The 14,171-nt window shown below is 54.4% G+C and overlaps 1 protein-coding gene across 2 annotated transcripts in view; it reads left to right on the plus strand.

The window, feature by feature from the left end:
- R3HDM2 (R3H domain containing 2) overlaps window positions 1–14,171 on the plus strand; it is a 40,479-nt gene that overhangs the window by 5,924 nt on the left and 20,384 nt on the right. Inside the window, exons 1-3 of one of the 2 annotated variants that reach the window (XM_068997567.1) lie at window positions 12,614–12,747; window positions 12,968–13,166; window positions 13,936–13,977. In XM_068997567.1, the coding sequence (XP_068853668.1) occupies window positions 12,638–12,747; window positions 12,968–13,166; window positions 13,936–13,977 (351 nt within the window). In that variant the 5' untranslated portion in view covers window positions 12,614–12,637. Of the gene's footprint in view, window positions 1–12,613; window positions 12,748–12,967; window positions 13,167–13,935; window positions 13,978–14,171 lie in introns of those variants that run through there. The other variant, XM_068997568.1, reaches the window with a different exon arrangement.

Consider the following 14,171-nt stretch of genomic DNA (forward strand, 5'->3'; position numbering starts at 1 on the left):
GGGTTGGTTTGGGGTTTTTTTTAGGATGCAGGAAGGGTGATGGAATCCTGAGACAAGAGTTTTCCGCTTATTGCCTGACTGGGAGTGGTGTTTGTGTGATGATATTTGTATGGTTTTGATGGATAGATTGTATATTTATCTATTTTTATACATTTTATATCTCTATAAATACAACATTCTTTATTTCTATAATTTGGGGTACAGCTCTTGGGACAGTTGTCCAGCAGCTGCTGTTATGGGTGATGAATGGAAGTGCCTGGGTTGCTGGCAGCTGGATTTGAGGTAGTACCCACCTACATCCTTCCTCCTGCTGGGGCTCGTTTTTTGGGACTCTGCCTCCTTGCAGGGCTCCGATCCAGGACAGGATCCAGCCCGGAACGCTGCTGCTGTGCTAACAATAATTGAGTTAAATTCCCAGCTAAAAGAGAATGTGAACACCTGTGCTTGGGGTCGGGGTGTGGAGCTGCTGGCACCCCTCGTGCTCCCGTTCCTGCCACCCCTCTCCTTCCCTCCGTTCCTCCGGAGCGGCGCATGGTCTATTTTTAAATCTTGCTGGGCTCTGTATTGCGGCATTTCTCTTCCTGAATTATTTATCAGGGATTGGAGCTGAATGGAGCGTGCTACGTTCTCCCTGCTCGGCGCTGCCCACGTGTCTGTCTTGAGCCATTGACAGATTTGGTTCATGGCAAACCACACCGGGCCCGGCTCGGACAGGGGCTGGAGGGGTCGAGGGGTCACAGGCTGGGCCCAGACCCTCTGGATCTCCGGGTGTCTGATGCTGGGACAGACAGGGAGGGAGTGGTTGCTGTGATAATGCATCCGTGGCCAAGCCAGGTTTGAATGGAAAGGCCCTTTTTTAAAATAGAAAGTGGAATTAAAATTCTTTGTGCTGCCTGGAGAACGCTTCCAGCCCGGGAAGCGTCACCTCTACACACATGCCGAGGAAAACACGGGATCAGAATGTGGGCGTGGAGGACTTGGGAAGGTCCTTGACTCTCCATGTGGTTCTGTGGTGTCTGTCCAAGTGTTTGTGTCCTCGCTGACCCCCGCGCTCGGATGCTGGCAGGTACCTGGCAGCACCTGACGTTGAGTCACAGCAGGCAGCCTCTCCATCTCCAACTCCTCTCCGCAGTCCGTGTGCTCCTCATGTCCTTGGAAGCAGCTGCTGTCTGGGGCGTGGTTCCACCTGTGCACTCCAGTAATTAACGCTGGCAATGGCCGCTGCTGGATCCTGAGCAAAGTCAGTTCCATCCCAAAGAATATCTGTGCTCCAGCTCCTTGGGGATTCTCCTCTCCCTCATCCCTGTGGTGCTGTGGGGGCTGAGGCTGACAGGAGTGAGACGTGAGCCTGTCCCAGATTTGGGGCTTTCCCCCATTCTGAGGGGACAGGGAGTTCTGTGCTCTGGGTGGGTGCATGGATACATGGAATTCCCTTGGCAAAGTCTGTCTCTGGGAGATCCCAGTCCTGCTTGCTGGTGGCGACTTGCACCAGTGCCACCCCACTGGTTTAATGTCACAAGTGCTGACTTTTCCCCCTTCCGGTGGAATTTATCCACTTCCTAATTGACTCCTCTCCATGGAAGCTGGGCTGCCAGACAGAGCCTGGGCTCATGCAGGGAGGAGGGAATGTCTTGTTGCTTTTCCCTTTGTTTCCTCCTTGCTGTGACCGTTGGGCACTGGCAGCTTCCCTGCCAGCCGGGAGCACAGGCAATACCTGGAACTGCTGCATCTTCCTCGTCCCCGCTTTCCCTGACCCAGTTTCTCTGTGTGGCTGCGATTCCAGAGCCGAGGGCTCTCGGTATGAGAGGCAGGAATCTTCTCCGTGGGGCTTTGTCCAGGCTGCTGGGGCTGATTCATTCTTCTTCTTCCTCCTCCTCCCTCCACACGGGATTTGTTGTCTCCCATGTAAGGAGAAGGATGCAGCTCAGGAAATCCTCTCACTTGCACTGTGTTCCATGAGGATGAAACGCTGCTGGCTCGCAGCGATGGACGGGGATTTTGGGAAGAGCTGGATGAGCCTGCAGGAGGCTGCACTTGTGCTGTCTGGGGCAGGTGCTCACGTCTTGGGGCCGGAGGCTTTCGCATTCCGAAATCTGCTGATCCACCTGCCCAAATGCCAGAGCTCAGGTCTGCAGGCTCTCATGGAGCTGCTTTTCTTCCTCCTTTAACTACACACAGTGAGGCCTCGACATCCAAACCAATGGGATGTTCTTTGAAAACAGGGAGATCTGGAAGAAGGGGAGAGCACCCATCCTGGGTTTTCTCCTTGTACAGCGCTGATCCTGCCACTACAGGGCTCCAGCACCCATCCCTCATGATCCTGAGGCTCCAGCACCCATCCCTCACAATCCTGAGGCTCCAGCACCCATCCTTCATGATCCTGAGGCTCCAGCACCCATCCCTCACGATCCTGAGGCCACCTCTGACCACAGGATGCTCCTTAGCAGAATGAAGCTGTTGGCTTCACTGGGTTTGGGGGAGCTTGAAGGCTCTGTGTGGAGCAGTGATCCTTGCCCTGGGAATGCTTCCTCTGCCCCTTTCTGTCACTTTTTCACTTGCAAAGTGTCTCCTGGAGCCGCTTCAGGGCTCAGAGCTCCAGGTTTCACACTCCAGGGGCCTATTCCCAGGTGCCAGGAATAACCAACCCCCAAAGAGATGAGTTAAAAGGGGGTGAAAGCTGGTGCTGAGCTGTTGGGCTGATCCCTGGGTCCCGCAGGCCTGGCTGCCACGGAGACTCACTCTGAGCACGCGCTGCCGGCCACGGCTCCAGCCCGGCTCCTGCTGAGCAACCGGGGCTGCCGCTGCCTCTGGAGCTCCTGAGCAGCAGCAGAACCCGAGCTCAGCTGGAGATCCTCATCCTCCTTAGGCTGAGCTCAGCTGGAGATCCTCATCCTCCTTAGACTGAGCTCAGCTGAAGCCCCTCCTCCTCCATAGACTGAGCTCAGCTGAAGCCCCTCATCCTCTGTAGATAGAGCTCAGCTGAAGCCCCTCATCCTCCTTAGACTGAGCTCAGCTGGAGCCCCTTGTCCTCCTTAGGCTGAGCTTAGCTGAAGCCCCTTGTCCTCCTTAGGCTGAGCTCAGCTGAGGCCCCTCATCCTCCTTAGGCTGAGCTCAATTGAAGCTCCTCATCCTCCTCCCCCCTGAGCTCAGCTGAGGCCCCTCATCCTCTTTAGACTGAGCTCAGCTGAAGCCCCTCATCCTCCTTAGGCTGAGCTCAGCTGAAGCCCCTCATCCTCCTCCCCCTGCTCAGACCCTGGTGCCCATTTCTCAAAGAGCCCGTGAGGTTGTGCTTTGGTTTTCTTGCCCAGGTTCCTTCATTGTAAAAGTTCTTTGCAGAATTGAGAGTAAAAAAAACCTAAAGTGGCCAGAAATGGGAGACATAAAAGGAACTGGGATCCTTTGGATCCGTCTTCCTTGCACCTTTTGGTGGGAAAATCTTGTACCACATTCCTGGAGTCTCTGCATTCCAAGGTGTGGGATGATGAATTGAGACCTTTGACAACACTGGAAGAGCATTGCAGGTGATTTTTGTCTTCTTGTCCCTCATAATTCCTTTCTCCCCCATTTTCCATCCATGGGATGTGGAGAGCAGATTTGATTGCGGCCTCTGTGCCTGCAGAATCGCCAAGTCTGGGGTGGAAAATGCCTTTCTGGGGAAAATTTAAGCAAGCGAAAGGTTTCCAACTTCTCTGGGGCTGTTTGCATTTCTTGTTTTCTGCCTCTCCATATTTAATCACCGATGAATGAGCAAGAAAAATAAAGAACTGAATTGAAATTAAACCGTTAACAAAGTGACCCCTCAGAAGAGTCGTGGCAGCAGTGACAGGAGCAGAGCAAGGCTGGCTGTGACCCACCTGGGCAGGTGTGGGGTGTCGTGTTGGGTGTTGTCCACGCACCTGAATCCTTCTGGAGGCTGCTGATGCCTTGGGTGGTATCTGCCATCCCTTCTTTTATGGAATCATGGAATACCCTGAGTTGGAAGGGGGGCTCCCAAGGATCATTGATCCCAACTCCTGGCCCTGCACAGACACCCCAAAATCCCACCCTGGGCATCCCTGGGAGCAGTGTCCAAAGGCTCCTGGAGCTCTGGCAGCCTTGGGACCATGCCCATTCCCTGGGGAGCCTGGGCAGTGCCCAGCACCCTCTGGGAAGACCCTTTCCTGATATCCAACCTGACACAGCTCCAGCCATTCCCTGGGGTCCTGTCCCTGGTCCCCAGAGCAGAGGTTGGAGCTGCCCCTCGGGATGAAGCTGCAGCCCCCAAGGAGTCTCCCCTCAGTCTCCTCTCCTCCAGCTGAACAAACCAAGTGCCCTCAGCTGCTCCTTGTGCGTCTCCTCCAGACCTTTCCCCATTCCTGTGTCCCTCCTTTGAACACTCTCCAGTATCTTTAGACCTTTTCCCTATCGTGGTGCCCAAACTGCCCCCAGCACTGGAGATGAGGCTACCCCAGCCCAGAGCAGAGTGGGACAATCCCCTCCCTCACTGTCCAGCGGTGCTGGAGCTGATGCCCCCAGGATGTGGTGACTCTCCTGGCTCCAGGACACACGCTGCTGACTCACATCCAACCCCCCATCCACCAGGACCCCCCGGTCCCTTCCGGGTGGCTCCGGGGCTGGCAGGGGACGGATGCTGCGTCTTTAACGGCGTCTCGGGCTGTGCGGAGGCAGCTCCATTGAAGATTTGCGGGAGAGCAGGAGGGGGGTGTGGATGTGGCTATTGGCAGAGCTGTGCTGACATCCCTGGGAACAGCTGGGATCTGCTCCGCTGCCGAGCCGCTTGTCAGAGCCCTGAGCTCGCCGGAGCAGCCGCAAAGATCGCAAACGTTTTATTCGGGAGAGCTGGCGGGGGCTTCCCGGGAGCGATGTTATCCTGGCAGAATTCCTCTTGAACTGGTCGTGGCCATGGAGTCTCCGTTGAAATCGGGAAACAGCTGACGTGCTCAGAGTGCACAACCACCACGGTGAGTTTATTTTTAGAATGAGGTTTTAATTATTTGGGGCTTGAGAAAAAGAAAGACCGATCAGACTTTTCTTTTCCCCCTCCCCGGTGCAAAATGCAGCGTCAATGTGGGTGAATATTTCAGGGATGGGGACCTGGCAGTGCCCTCTCCCACTGGGAAGTGCCAGGATTTCTGCTGCTGGATGGGGTTAATTTAAAATGGAGCTGGACTAAATGAATATGTGTCTCTGGGATCCCAGTCAGGACTTGGGAGCGTGAGACGAGCTCTCCTCTTCCTCCTTTTGTGCTGCCGGGGATGCACCTACGGAGAGAGGGAATCCCCGGTCGGCATCCTGTGCTCTGCCATGTCATTAAGGAGTTCCCCTGACGGCATCATGGAATCTCCTTGTGCTCCAAGCGTCTGCAGCTTGCTCCTGGGTAGTTCCCGTTGTTTTGCAGACAGAACGTTCCCGGCTCTTTCACTGGGTTATATTTTAATGGATTTACTTGTTTGGAGCTGGCTAGCCGATGGGGAATGTTGGCTACTCAGTTGGCTGCGTGCCATGTGACGTTTTCGGGGTGGCTTATGCAATTTGGTGTTCTGTAGGACAGTGTTTGTAATCATTGATACATTGACCCCATTTTTAAAATTAATTTAGACCTCTCACTGAGTTGGGTTTAGTGGAACCAGGAGGTTGGGTTGACTTTTCCCCCTCCTCGCACATGTCCGTCATCCAGTTTTGCCTCATGCCCAAGAAGTTGTGCTCTCATCATTCCAGATTTAGTGCTGGGAGCTGGTTTCCTTGGGACTGAGGTGTGGTTACTGTGCTTTGGGATCTCGGGGTCTCTCTACCTGCTCTTCAGTCTCCTCAGACTTCACACTCAATCCCAACTTCTGCTGCTGGCAGCCAACAGATGAAGTTGAGTTTTTTCTCTGAATCATGATTTCCCCATTTTTTTTCTATGTTCAAATCCATTTCTGGGTCCCACCTGGAGAACATCCCATGTCTCAAGTGGCTCTGTGTCCTCTGCCAGCATGGGGAAAAGCGGGAGCAGCAGCTGGAGAGCAGGAGGAGGGATGCAGATAACATTCCTGCCTCGTGCCTTCCTCCTGTGGACATTTGGGTTTGAGAAACAAAGTTTGGGGATGTGCTTTGCCAGCCGGGTCAGCTCGGGAAGGTGAGGGAATTCCTTGTTCCCTCATCCAGATTTTTAATGCTGGTGCTGCTGCCTGGCTCAGGCTCAGCACAGGAGCAGCTGCCAGCAGGAGAAGAGCTGTTTTCCATCTTTTCCTGAGCCTGGTTGGTACCTCCAGTGCAGGTGCCTCATTACGGATGGGCTCAGGAGGGAATTCTGCTTGGGATTCTCCAGAAAAATCGGGAGCGTATCGGTGGGAGCTGTGCCAGGGATTTCCGCTGAGCCATGGAAGGGTTAACAGAAATCCCTGTTCAGTGCTGTCCTATTGCATCCTGACACTGTGGAAAGTAGGTGGATAATTCCTTGCTCGCTTTTCAGGAAACCCCTGTGGTGGACAGCCCTCATTAATTGTTGCTGGGAAACTGCTTTGACGTCACCGGAGCAGTTCCCTGCTCTTTGGGTGAATACAGGAATAGCTTGTGATGAGGAAGTGGGAAGTGGTGTGAAATGGAGCAGGGAGCTCTTGACAGGGGATTCTCATCCTGGATTTCTTTCCTCTCTCCCATAGTTCTGCCCAGGAACCCTCAGGAACTGTCCACAAAGCTTCAGTGCTGCACTGGGAGCAGCGCTGCCTTCTCCAGGAAGCCCTTTGTTCTCCAGGGCTGTGTCACTGATGATCCTTCACTTTTTAACTGTTTTGGGGTCAGGGTTTTTTGCTGTTGGTTTTGGGTTTCTTCCTCCTCCAGATTTTGTGAACGAGGGGTGAGAAGGTTATTGCTCAGCCTAAAGCAGCTCCCAAAAAATCAAAGGAGAACAGCAGGATCACAGTTTCCTGTCCTTTTAACATCAAACCAATAATGTCCCTTTTCCTTCCTGAGGGGAGAGCAGGGCTGAGAGCAGCCCTTGGTGCTGGGAGGTTCAGGCTCGGACAACTTGGAATTAAAACTGTTTAATCCCACTTTCCTTAGGGAAATGTTCCTTAGGACCATTTTAATTCCTGGGGTGTTGATGCAGTAGGTTCCTTTCTCCCAGCGTTACCCTGTCAGTGTCTGGGAGCTGGGGCACAAGATAATTGGAGCAGGAATTCTCTGTGATTCCTTTTCCACACGTGGAAATTAGGTTTAAACAAAGTTTTCTCATTCAGGTCAGAGTATTTAAAAGATTTTTGTACCCAGAGGTGCTGGAGAGCAGCAGAGATCAGCTGGGGCTGTGGCTCAGGTGTGCCCAGGTGGGACATGAAAGGGCCTGAAAGGTGAGGAAAGTGAAAGAAAGGACCTGAACGTGGAATCATGGAATGGTTTGGGTGGGAAGGGACCTTAAAGCTCTTCTCATTCTGCCCCCTTCCACTAAACCAGGCTGCTCCAACCTGGCCTTGGACACTTCCAGGGATCCAGGGGCAGCCACAGCTCCTCTGGGCACCCTGTGCCAGAGCCTCCCCACCCTCACAGGGAGGAATTTCTTCCTGAAAGAAGGAATATTGATGTTTATAAAACTTTTATACACTTTTACACGATTCCTGGGTGTCACATGGAAATGATTTTGGCAGTCCCAATACTGGTCACACTCCTAGAATACTCCTGGAAGTTGACACCTCTCCTGAGTTTAGTCCTTGCCTTGATGGAGGGAGGTACCAAAATATCCGAGTATTTTATTCCCCCTGAAATGAGGTTGTGCTTTGAGATGTTTTCCACAAGGAAACCTCCTGATTCTCCAGAATTCACTCAGACTGACCCGCATTTCCTGTCTGCTTGTTCATGTAAGGTTATTTCCCCCCTTTTCACCTGGAGTCAAACCCTTCCATCTGCATCAGAATTTCAGGATTTGATGTCATGTGGGGGTGGAGATTAGGACTCAAAGCAATGACTAAGCACGGGGACTGTGCAGGCAGAGACGTCCGGCCTCCTGTGGGGACTTTTGCTGGGTTTTGTGGGAACTGTAAGGTAGGGAGGAATTAAATCCCTCTCCAACTGATGATAAGGAATAAGGAGTGAATTCAGGAGAGGTGGCTTTGAAGTTGGAGTTTATGAGTGTTGCTGCATTTGGGGTTTCTCACTGAACCAGCTTGTCCCAGTCAGAGCTGTTACCTGACTGGGAGCTGCTTTCTCCAGCAGGAGGAAAGGGGAGTGAGCTCCAAAGGCTCTTTACCTGTCAGAATTCCAGCCGAGCCTGCAGACTTTTCCTGGGCTGCTGGGGCTGCTGGGGCTGCTGGTGCAGTGCTGTTTTGCCTGAGTGGAGCCCAGGATGGAGATATTTCGGGAGCTTTGGTCCTATTAACAAATCCTTCCCTCCCGGCCTCTTGTTGCACCTGGCAGGTGCCCCCGATCGTCGGGATTGTCTCAGCCGCTCTTCCCTGGCCGAGGAGGAGCCGCTGGGACCATCCCTGGGCACGGAGAGGGCCCGGCAGAGCCCGAGGGGCTCCGTGCCGGGAGTGGCAGCCCCCTCCCCACCCCGCCGCCTCCGCTTTTCCCTGTACGAAGCCTTTTCCGCAGCCTCTGCCGCGCCGGGGATGGGGGGACCTGAGTCACCCCCGCCCCGTTGCTCCTGGCGACAGGGCCCGTTGCCATGGAGCTCGGCTCCCCATTGGCTGCCGGGCAGCCAATGAGCGAATTGCTCGCCAGAGCATCACTGGTACCCGGCGGGAGGGCGGTGGTGGTGGGTGGTGGGTGCTGCTGCCCCCAAACACAGGGGGACAGTGGGTGCTGGGGACAGCATGGGATGATCTGGGCTGGGAGGGAGCGTAAAGGCCGTTCCATCCCAGCCCTGCCACGGGGACACGGCCCTGTTGAGTGTCCCGTGGAGCGAGTCTGGGAAAGCCGAGGGAGGCAGGAGTCTTGTCTTGGAAGCCAGGTGGGAATGCTGCAGCACTGACACTGCTTCCCGCGGCCGTGGCTTGGGTAGGTGCTGGGAAGGTGAAACCCACCTGGAATCGTGGAATATTCTGATTTGCAAAGGACCCCAGTGATCACTGAGTTCAACTCTTGGTCCTGCGCAGACACCCCAGCAATCCCACCCTGTTCCTGAGAGCGTTGTCCAAACACTCCTGGAGCTCTGGCAGCCTCAGGGCCGTGCCCATTCCCTGGGGAGCCTGGTCAGTGCCCCAGCACCCTCTGGGGGAAAACCTTTCCCTGATAACCACCCTAAACATCTCTTGACACAGCTCCAGCTGTTCCCTCAAGTCCTGGGTCAGCGGAGAGCAGAGATTGGTGCTTGTGAGGAAGCTGCAGATGGGAATGAACAAGCCAAGTGCCCTCAGCTGCTCCTTGTGTGGCTCTTCTGGACCATTCCCTATCTCCATGTCCTTCTTTTGGATGCTCTCCAATAGCTTTAGATCCTTCTCATATTGTGGCACCCAAAACCGCCCCCACAGAACTTGAGGTGAGGCTGCCCCAATGCAGAGCAGGACAATCCCCTCCTTCAGCACCTGTTCCCTTAGCCCTGAAACCTGAGAGGGAGAGGCTGAGGCACCTCAGACCCCTCTATCCCCACCTCAGATCCTTCCATCCACACCTCAGACCCCTCTATCCCCACCTCAGATCCTTCCATCCCCACCTCAGACCCCTCTGTCCCTGTCTCAGACCCCTCCATCCCCACCTCAGACCCCTCCATCCCCGCCTCAGATCCCTCCATCCCCACCTCAGACCCCTCTGTCCCTGTCTCAGACCCCTCTATCCCCACCTCAGACCCCTCCATCCCCACCTCAGACCCCTCCATCCCCACCTCAGATCCCTCCATCCCGCTGCACCACCGGAGCCGTGTGTGGGCAGCTGCACCCGGCAGCCATATGTCTCCTTTGCACCCTCATTTAGCTCAGGAGCGGGTCTGTTCCCTGAGAAACAAGGCCAGGAAGAGAGTTTATTTAGCAGGAGCTTCCTGCCTTTTCCAGATTTGCTGCCGGATCCATCTGAACTGGAAATGCAGAACTTTCTTGCTTTTATTCCCTGCCCAACCAGGAGCTGCTGCTGCTGCATTCCCAGGGCTCGGCAGCTGCGAACTGCGGGTGGCAAGAAGGCAGCAGAGGTGGAATTCCATGTTCCTTTCTGGAGTGAGGAGGAGGATGTAAATGTGTCCCGACTCCCTGGCCCTTGGCCAGCATTCCCAGTGTGCCCAGTCACTGCTGTCACTGGCCCAGTTGCTTTGCCAATCCCCATCCCCAAACCAAAACAGCAACAACACCTCACCCACCTCCTCCCTTCCACCTTCTCCCACCTTTGCTCCCATTCTCTTTCCTGACACAGATTTTGTGTTGCATCTGTGTGATTTCTTTCTCTCTCCCGAGGCCCAGCTCAATCCCACCCACCCCCCCCGAGTCCTCTGAACTTCCACACTCTCCACAAGCCCTGTCTGTCACCGTCACTCGTGTCTGCCACCCCCTCGCTGCATCCCACGGCTGCCCGAGGGAGCGGGGCTGATTCATTCATCCCGCAAGGAATCCTCCTCTGGAAAGCAGCAGTGCACAGATCTTCCCTGGATTCTGTATGCAGGGAAACGTCCCGGAGGCTGGCTGGCGGGGACGGAAGCTGTAACAGGAGGGGGCAGCTGATAAATGTCAGTTCTGTGGCTCTGAGTTGTCTTTTCTGGGAAATCTGATAATATTCCCCGTGTGATGCTGAAGTTACATTGCAGCACGATAGAAAAAGATCCTGTTATCCTTCTTAAATTTGGCTGAGGTGTTTGGCTTGGGGGGAAAAGCTTGTTAGAGGGTGGGTGGTGCAAAGGGAATGAGCTGTACAAAACCTACTCCTTTATTTGAGTGTCATGTGTGCAGTTCCGGTGCTGCCTCCTTCCTCCCTTCCCCAAATCTGCTCCAGATCCTCTCAGAATGTTTAAGCCCCCGGCCTGGGCATGAGCCTGGAGCAGTTTCCTACAGTGTGGAGTGTTTTGGGGTGGGGGGAGGCAGTTTACCACCTTCCCCCCCTGCACAATCCTCCCACCAATGAGGCACATCAGGCAAAGCGTTCCCTTTTCCCTTCCTGACCTAATTCCTGTTGGAGCAGCGTGGGATTCCCTCGTGTGGGGCTCGTCACCCTGTACAGCATCCCTGGGAACACCACTCTGGATATCAGCCCACTGGGGTGAGGACAGGCCCTCGCAGCTGCAGGATGGATGCTTTCCCTGCACCTTTTTCCCACAGATTTTCTGGGATATTTCCCACCCACTTGAGGTGTCACTTAGCCTTGGGTTGAGTAACTTTTCCCTTTCCTGGTTGTCCCATCTATGGCCCTGGACTGGCAGCAGCCTCACTCACTGCAGCCTTGAGCAGGTGGTGATGGAATGTAGGAAGCTGAGGTGGCCAAGCTGCCTCCGTGGGTCAGTCCTGTTCCAGTCTCCCACTGGATCTGGCGTTTCCCACTCGCCCTGGGGCACCTGCCCTCCATGTCTTGGCAAATTTGTTGCAAAGCCCCGTAAGAATCCATGGAATGGAGGCAGTTCCCTGCGTTCTCCTGCTTTCTGTGTCTGGAAGTGATTCCAGTAACTGCATAAATGTCAAATACACCTTTTGTGCTCAGCAGCTCCACAAATTAAAGGGGAATGGTCTGGGAATATCAGCTGTCCCTGTGCAGAGTCGGGAGCCGATCAATCTCCGTGGGGTCTGGCTCTGTTTCAGCCACGTTCTGCCAAAGGAGTTGGAAATGAGTTGTTAAACATCAGATGTGTTTTCTGGTATGAGGGGTTTTGTTTGAGCCTCGCTCTGATTTAGGCTCCCCTTTTCTTTTTGGGAACTTGTCTCTCCAGAGGTGTTTCCCAGTGCCACATCCCTCCACAGCCCCGTGGAGCTGGTTTAGTTCTTGCTCAGACTCCAAGAGCTGCTCTGAGTGACCAGAATCATAAAATCATGGAATGGTTTGGGTTGGAAAAGACCTTAAAGCTCATCCCATCCCACCCTGACATGGCAGGGACACCTCCCACTATCCCGGGGTGCTCCAAGCCCCGTCCAACCTGGCCTTGGGCACTTCCAGGGATCCAGGGGCAGCCACAGCTTCTCTGAGAAATCCATTCCAGCCCCTGCCCACCCTCACAGGGAGGAATTCTTTCCCAGTATTCCACCTAACCCTGCCCTCTGGCAGTGGGAAGCCATTCCCTGTGTCCTGGCACTCCAGTTCCTGATGAGCTCTAGGAGCAGGGCTGATGTTTTGATTCCAGATGATCAGTTTGGAATTAAAACTTAATCTGATGAGCGGGTCCTGGTTGAGGCTCTCAGCACCCCAAAGCACAGGCGCTGCCCTGTCCAGGCTCCACTCTAATCCAGAAGTGCTTCCAGGGGCTCTGGGGGCTGCCTGCTCCTTGCTAATCAAAGGGAAGCAATTAAATGCAACTTTAGCAGGAATTTTTGTCTTCGTGTGTAATTCGAGTCCCACTTGTCCTGAGGTATCTGACCAGAAGGAGACAGCAGGGTTGCCTTATCTCCCAGAGCATGTTTGGAGTACAAGGCCATTTTCTCACTGAAGATTTGACTGACTCCAAAAAGATTGGGCTGGGATTTGGGGAAATGCAGATTTTTGGTGGTGGTTTGCCCTGGGGCAGAGCACAGCTCTGGCTGCTGGAATTTATTTCACCTGTGTGATGTTTGCTGGTTTAGAGCTGCCCTCAGTCTCGCTCTCCATCACTTACCTGCCTCAGGACCTCTGTCTACCTCAGGGACTTTGTCCAGCCCTGGTGCCTCCAAAATCCTGGTGAGAACCACAGAGCTCCTGCCAGATGCCCTCGAGCTGGGGCTGCACCCGGGGGATGAGTGGGGGGGTTTGATCCGAGTGCTTGGGATTTGTGGGTTTGGGATCTGTGCACGAGGTGGGTTCCAAGGAAGTTTCAGCCTGCACGAGCAAGAGTTTGTGTCCAGAGAGAACCTCTGTGCACCCCTGACCCCCCGTCCGTGTCCTGCCCCTTGTCCTGCAGGTGCCCGTCGCTGCGCCGGAGGGCTCTGAAGATGTCCAACAGCAACACAGCACAGGAGTCCCTGGAAATTATGAAGGAATCAGAAAAAAAAGTGGTTGAGGAATCTCTGAACAAAACCAAATATGTATCCAGGTCACCGAGCAAGGAGGAGGTGGAGAAGGATGGGGGGGAAGAGGTCAGCGTGCGCCAGGAATCTCAGGTGAGTGTGGGCAGGGAGAGCTGGGCCCTCACCTGCTGCTTCCCATCCCTTCCCCAAGGATCTGAGCCTGGGCCCCCTTTTCCATGCTGTGCAGCCTTTCCAGCCTGCTCCTTGCCTCTTTAGCTGAATCTGCCCTGGCCAGAGGGATTGAAATATTCCCTGAGCCTGGGAGTGGAATAACTGAAATATTCCCTGGGGACACTCGTGCTCTGTCCCCAGGTTCTGGTGCCAGGGCTGTCACCTCCCTCTTACTCCTTTCTTTGATCTGAGGATGAGTTAATGACTTCATGTCAAGTGAAGGCATCCAGGGAGAGCTTGGTTTCAGGAATGCTGCTTGACTATTGCTGCGCTTCAGTTAAAAATAGGACGGGAATGTTTTGGGATTTCATTTCAATAAGGAAAAAAAGCTCAGTGCAAGCATCATTTGCGGGTGCTGGGACTCATTCCCACTGCTCTGCTCTCCTGCCACCTGTGCTTGTGGCTCCTTGTGGAGCTTGAAGCAGTTCCCACCCTCAGCTGCCTGCTGGATGCTGCTGCCATTCCAGCTGTGGGCTGGCACAGCTGCCAGATGTGCTCACAGCTGCATGGGCAGAGCCGGAGCTGTGCAGGGAGAGCCTAACCAGGCACTTGGGGATGGACTGGGGGAGATTTCTGGGCTCGGTGGCTCTCCAGACAGAGCAGCAGCGTCTCTGCCATGATCCCCTTTTGTGTCCCAGGAGTGGCAGAATTCCAGGTTAAGCCTCTTCCCTTCCCTTTTCTCTCTCCACAGAAGCGAACGTCAAGCCATGGACACGCCAGGAAAAGAGCCAAGGTAGGAGTTCTGCTGCCATCCCAAATTCTGAGCTGAGTCCTGATCCCAGCCTTGGGATGCTGCTCCTGAGCCTTTCCTGTCTCTGGAGGCCACGTGCAGCAGAGGATGGGCAGGACAGGGATTTCCGTGTGCTCCCTTCTAACAGGATAAAGGCTGGAATTGCTGTGTCTGGAAGTCAGGGAGTGCAGGAATTC

This window comes from Aphelocoma coerulescens, chromosome 29, assembly GCF_041296385.1.
Source record: "Aphelocoma coerulescens isolate FSJ_1873_10779 chromosome 29, UR_Acoe_1.0, whole genome shotgun sequence".
NCBI classification, from domain to species: Eukaryota; Metazoa; Chordata; class Aves; order Passeriformes; family Corvidae; genus Aphelocoma; species Aphelocoma coerulescens.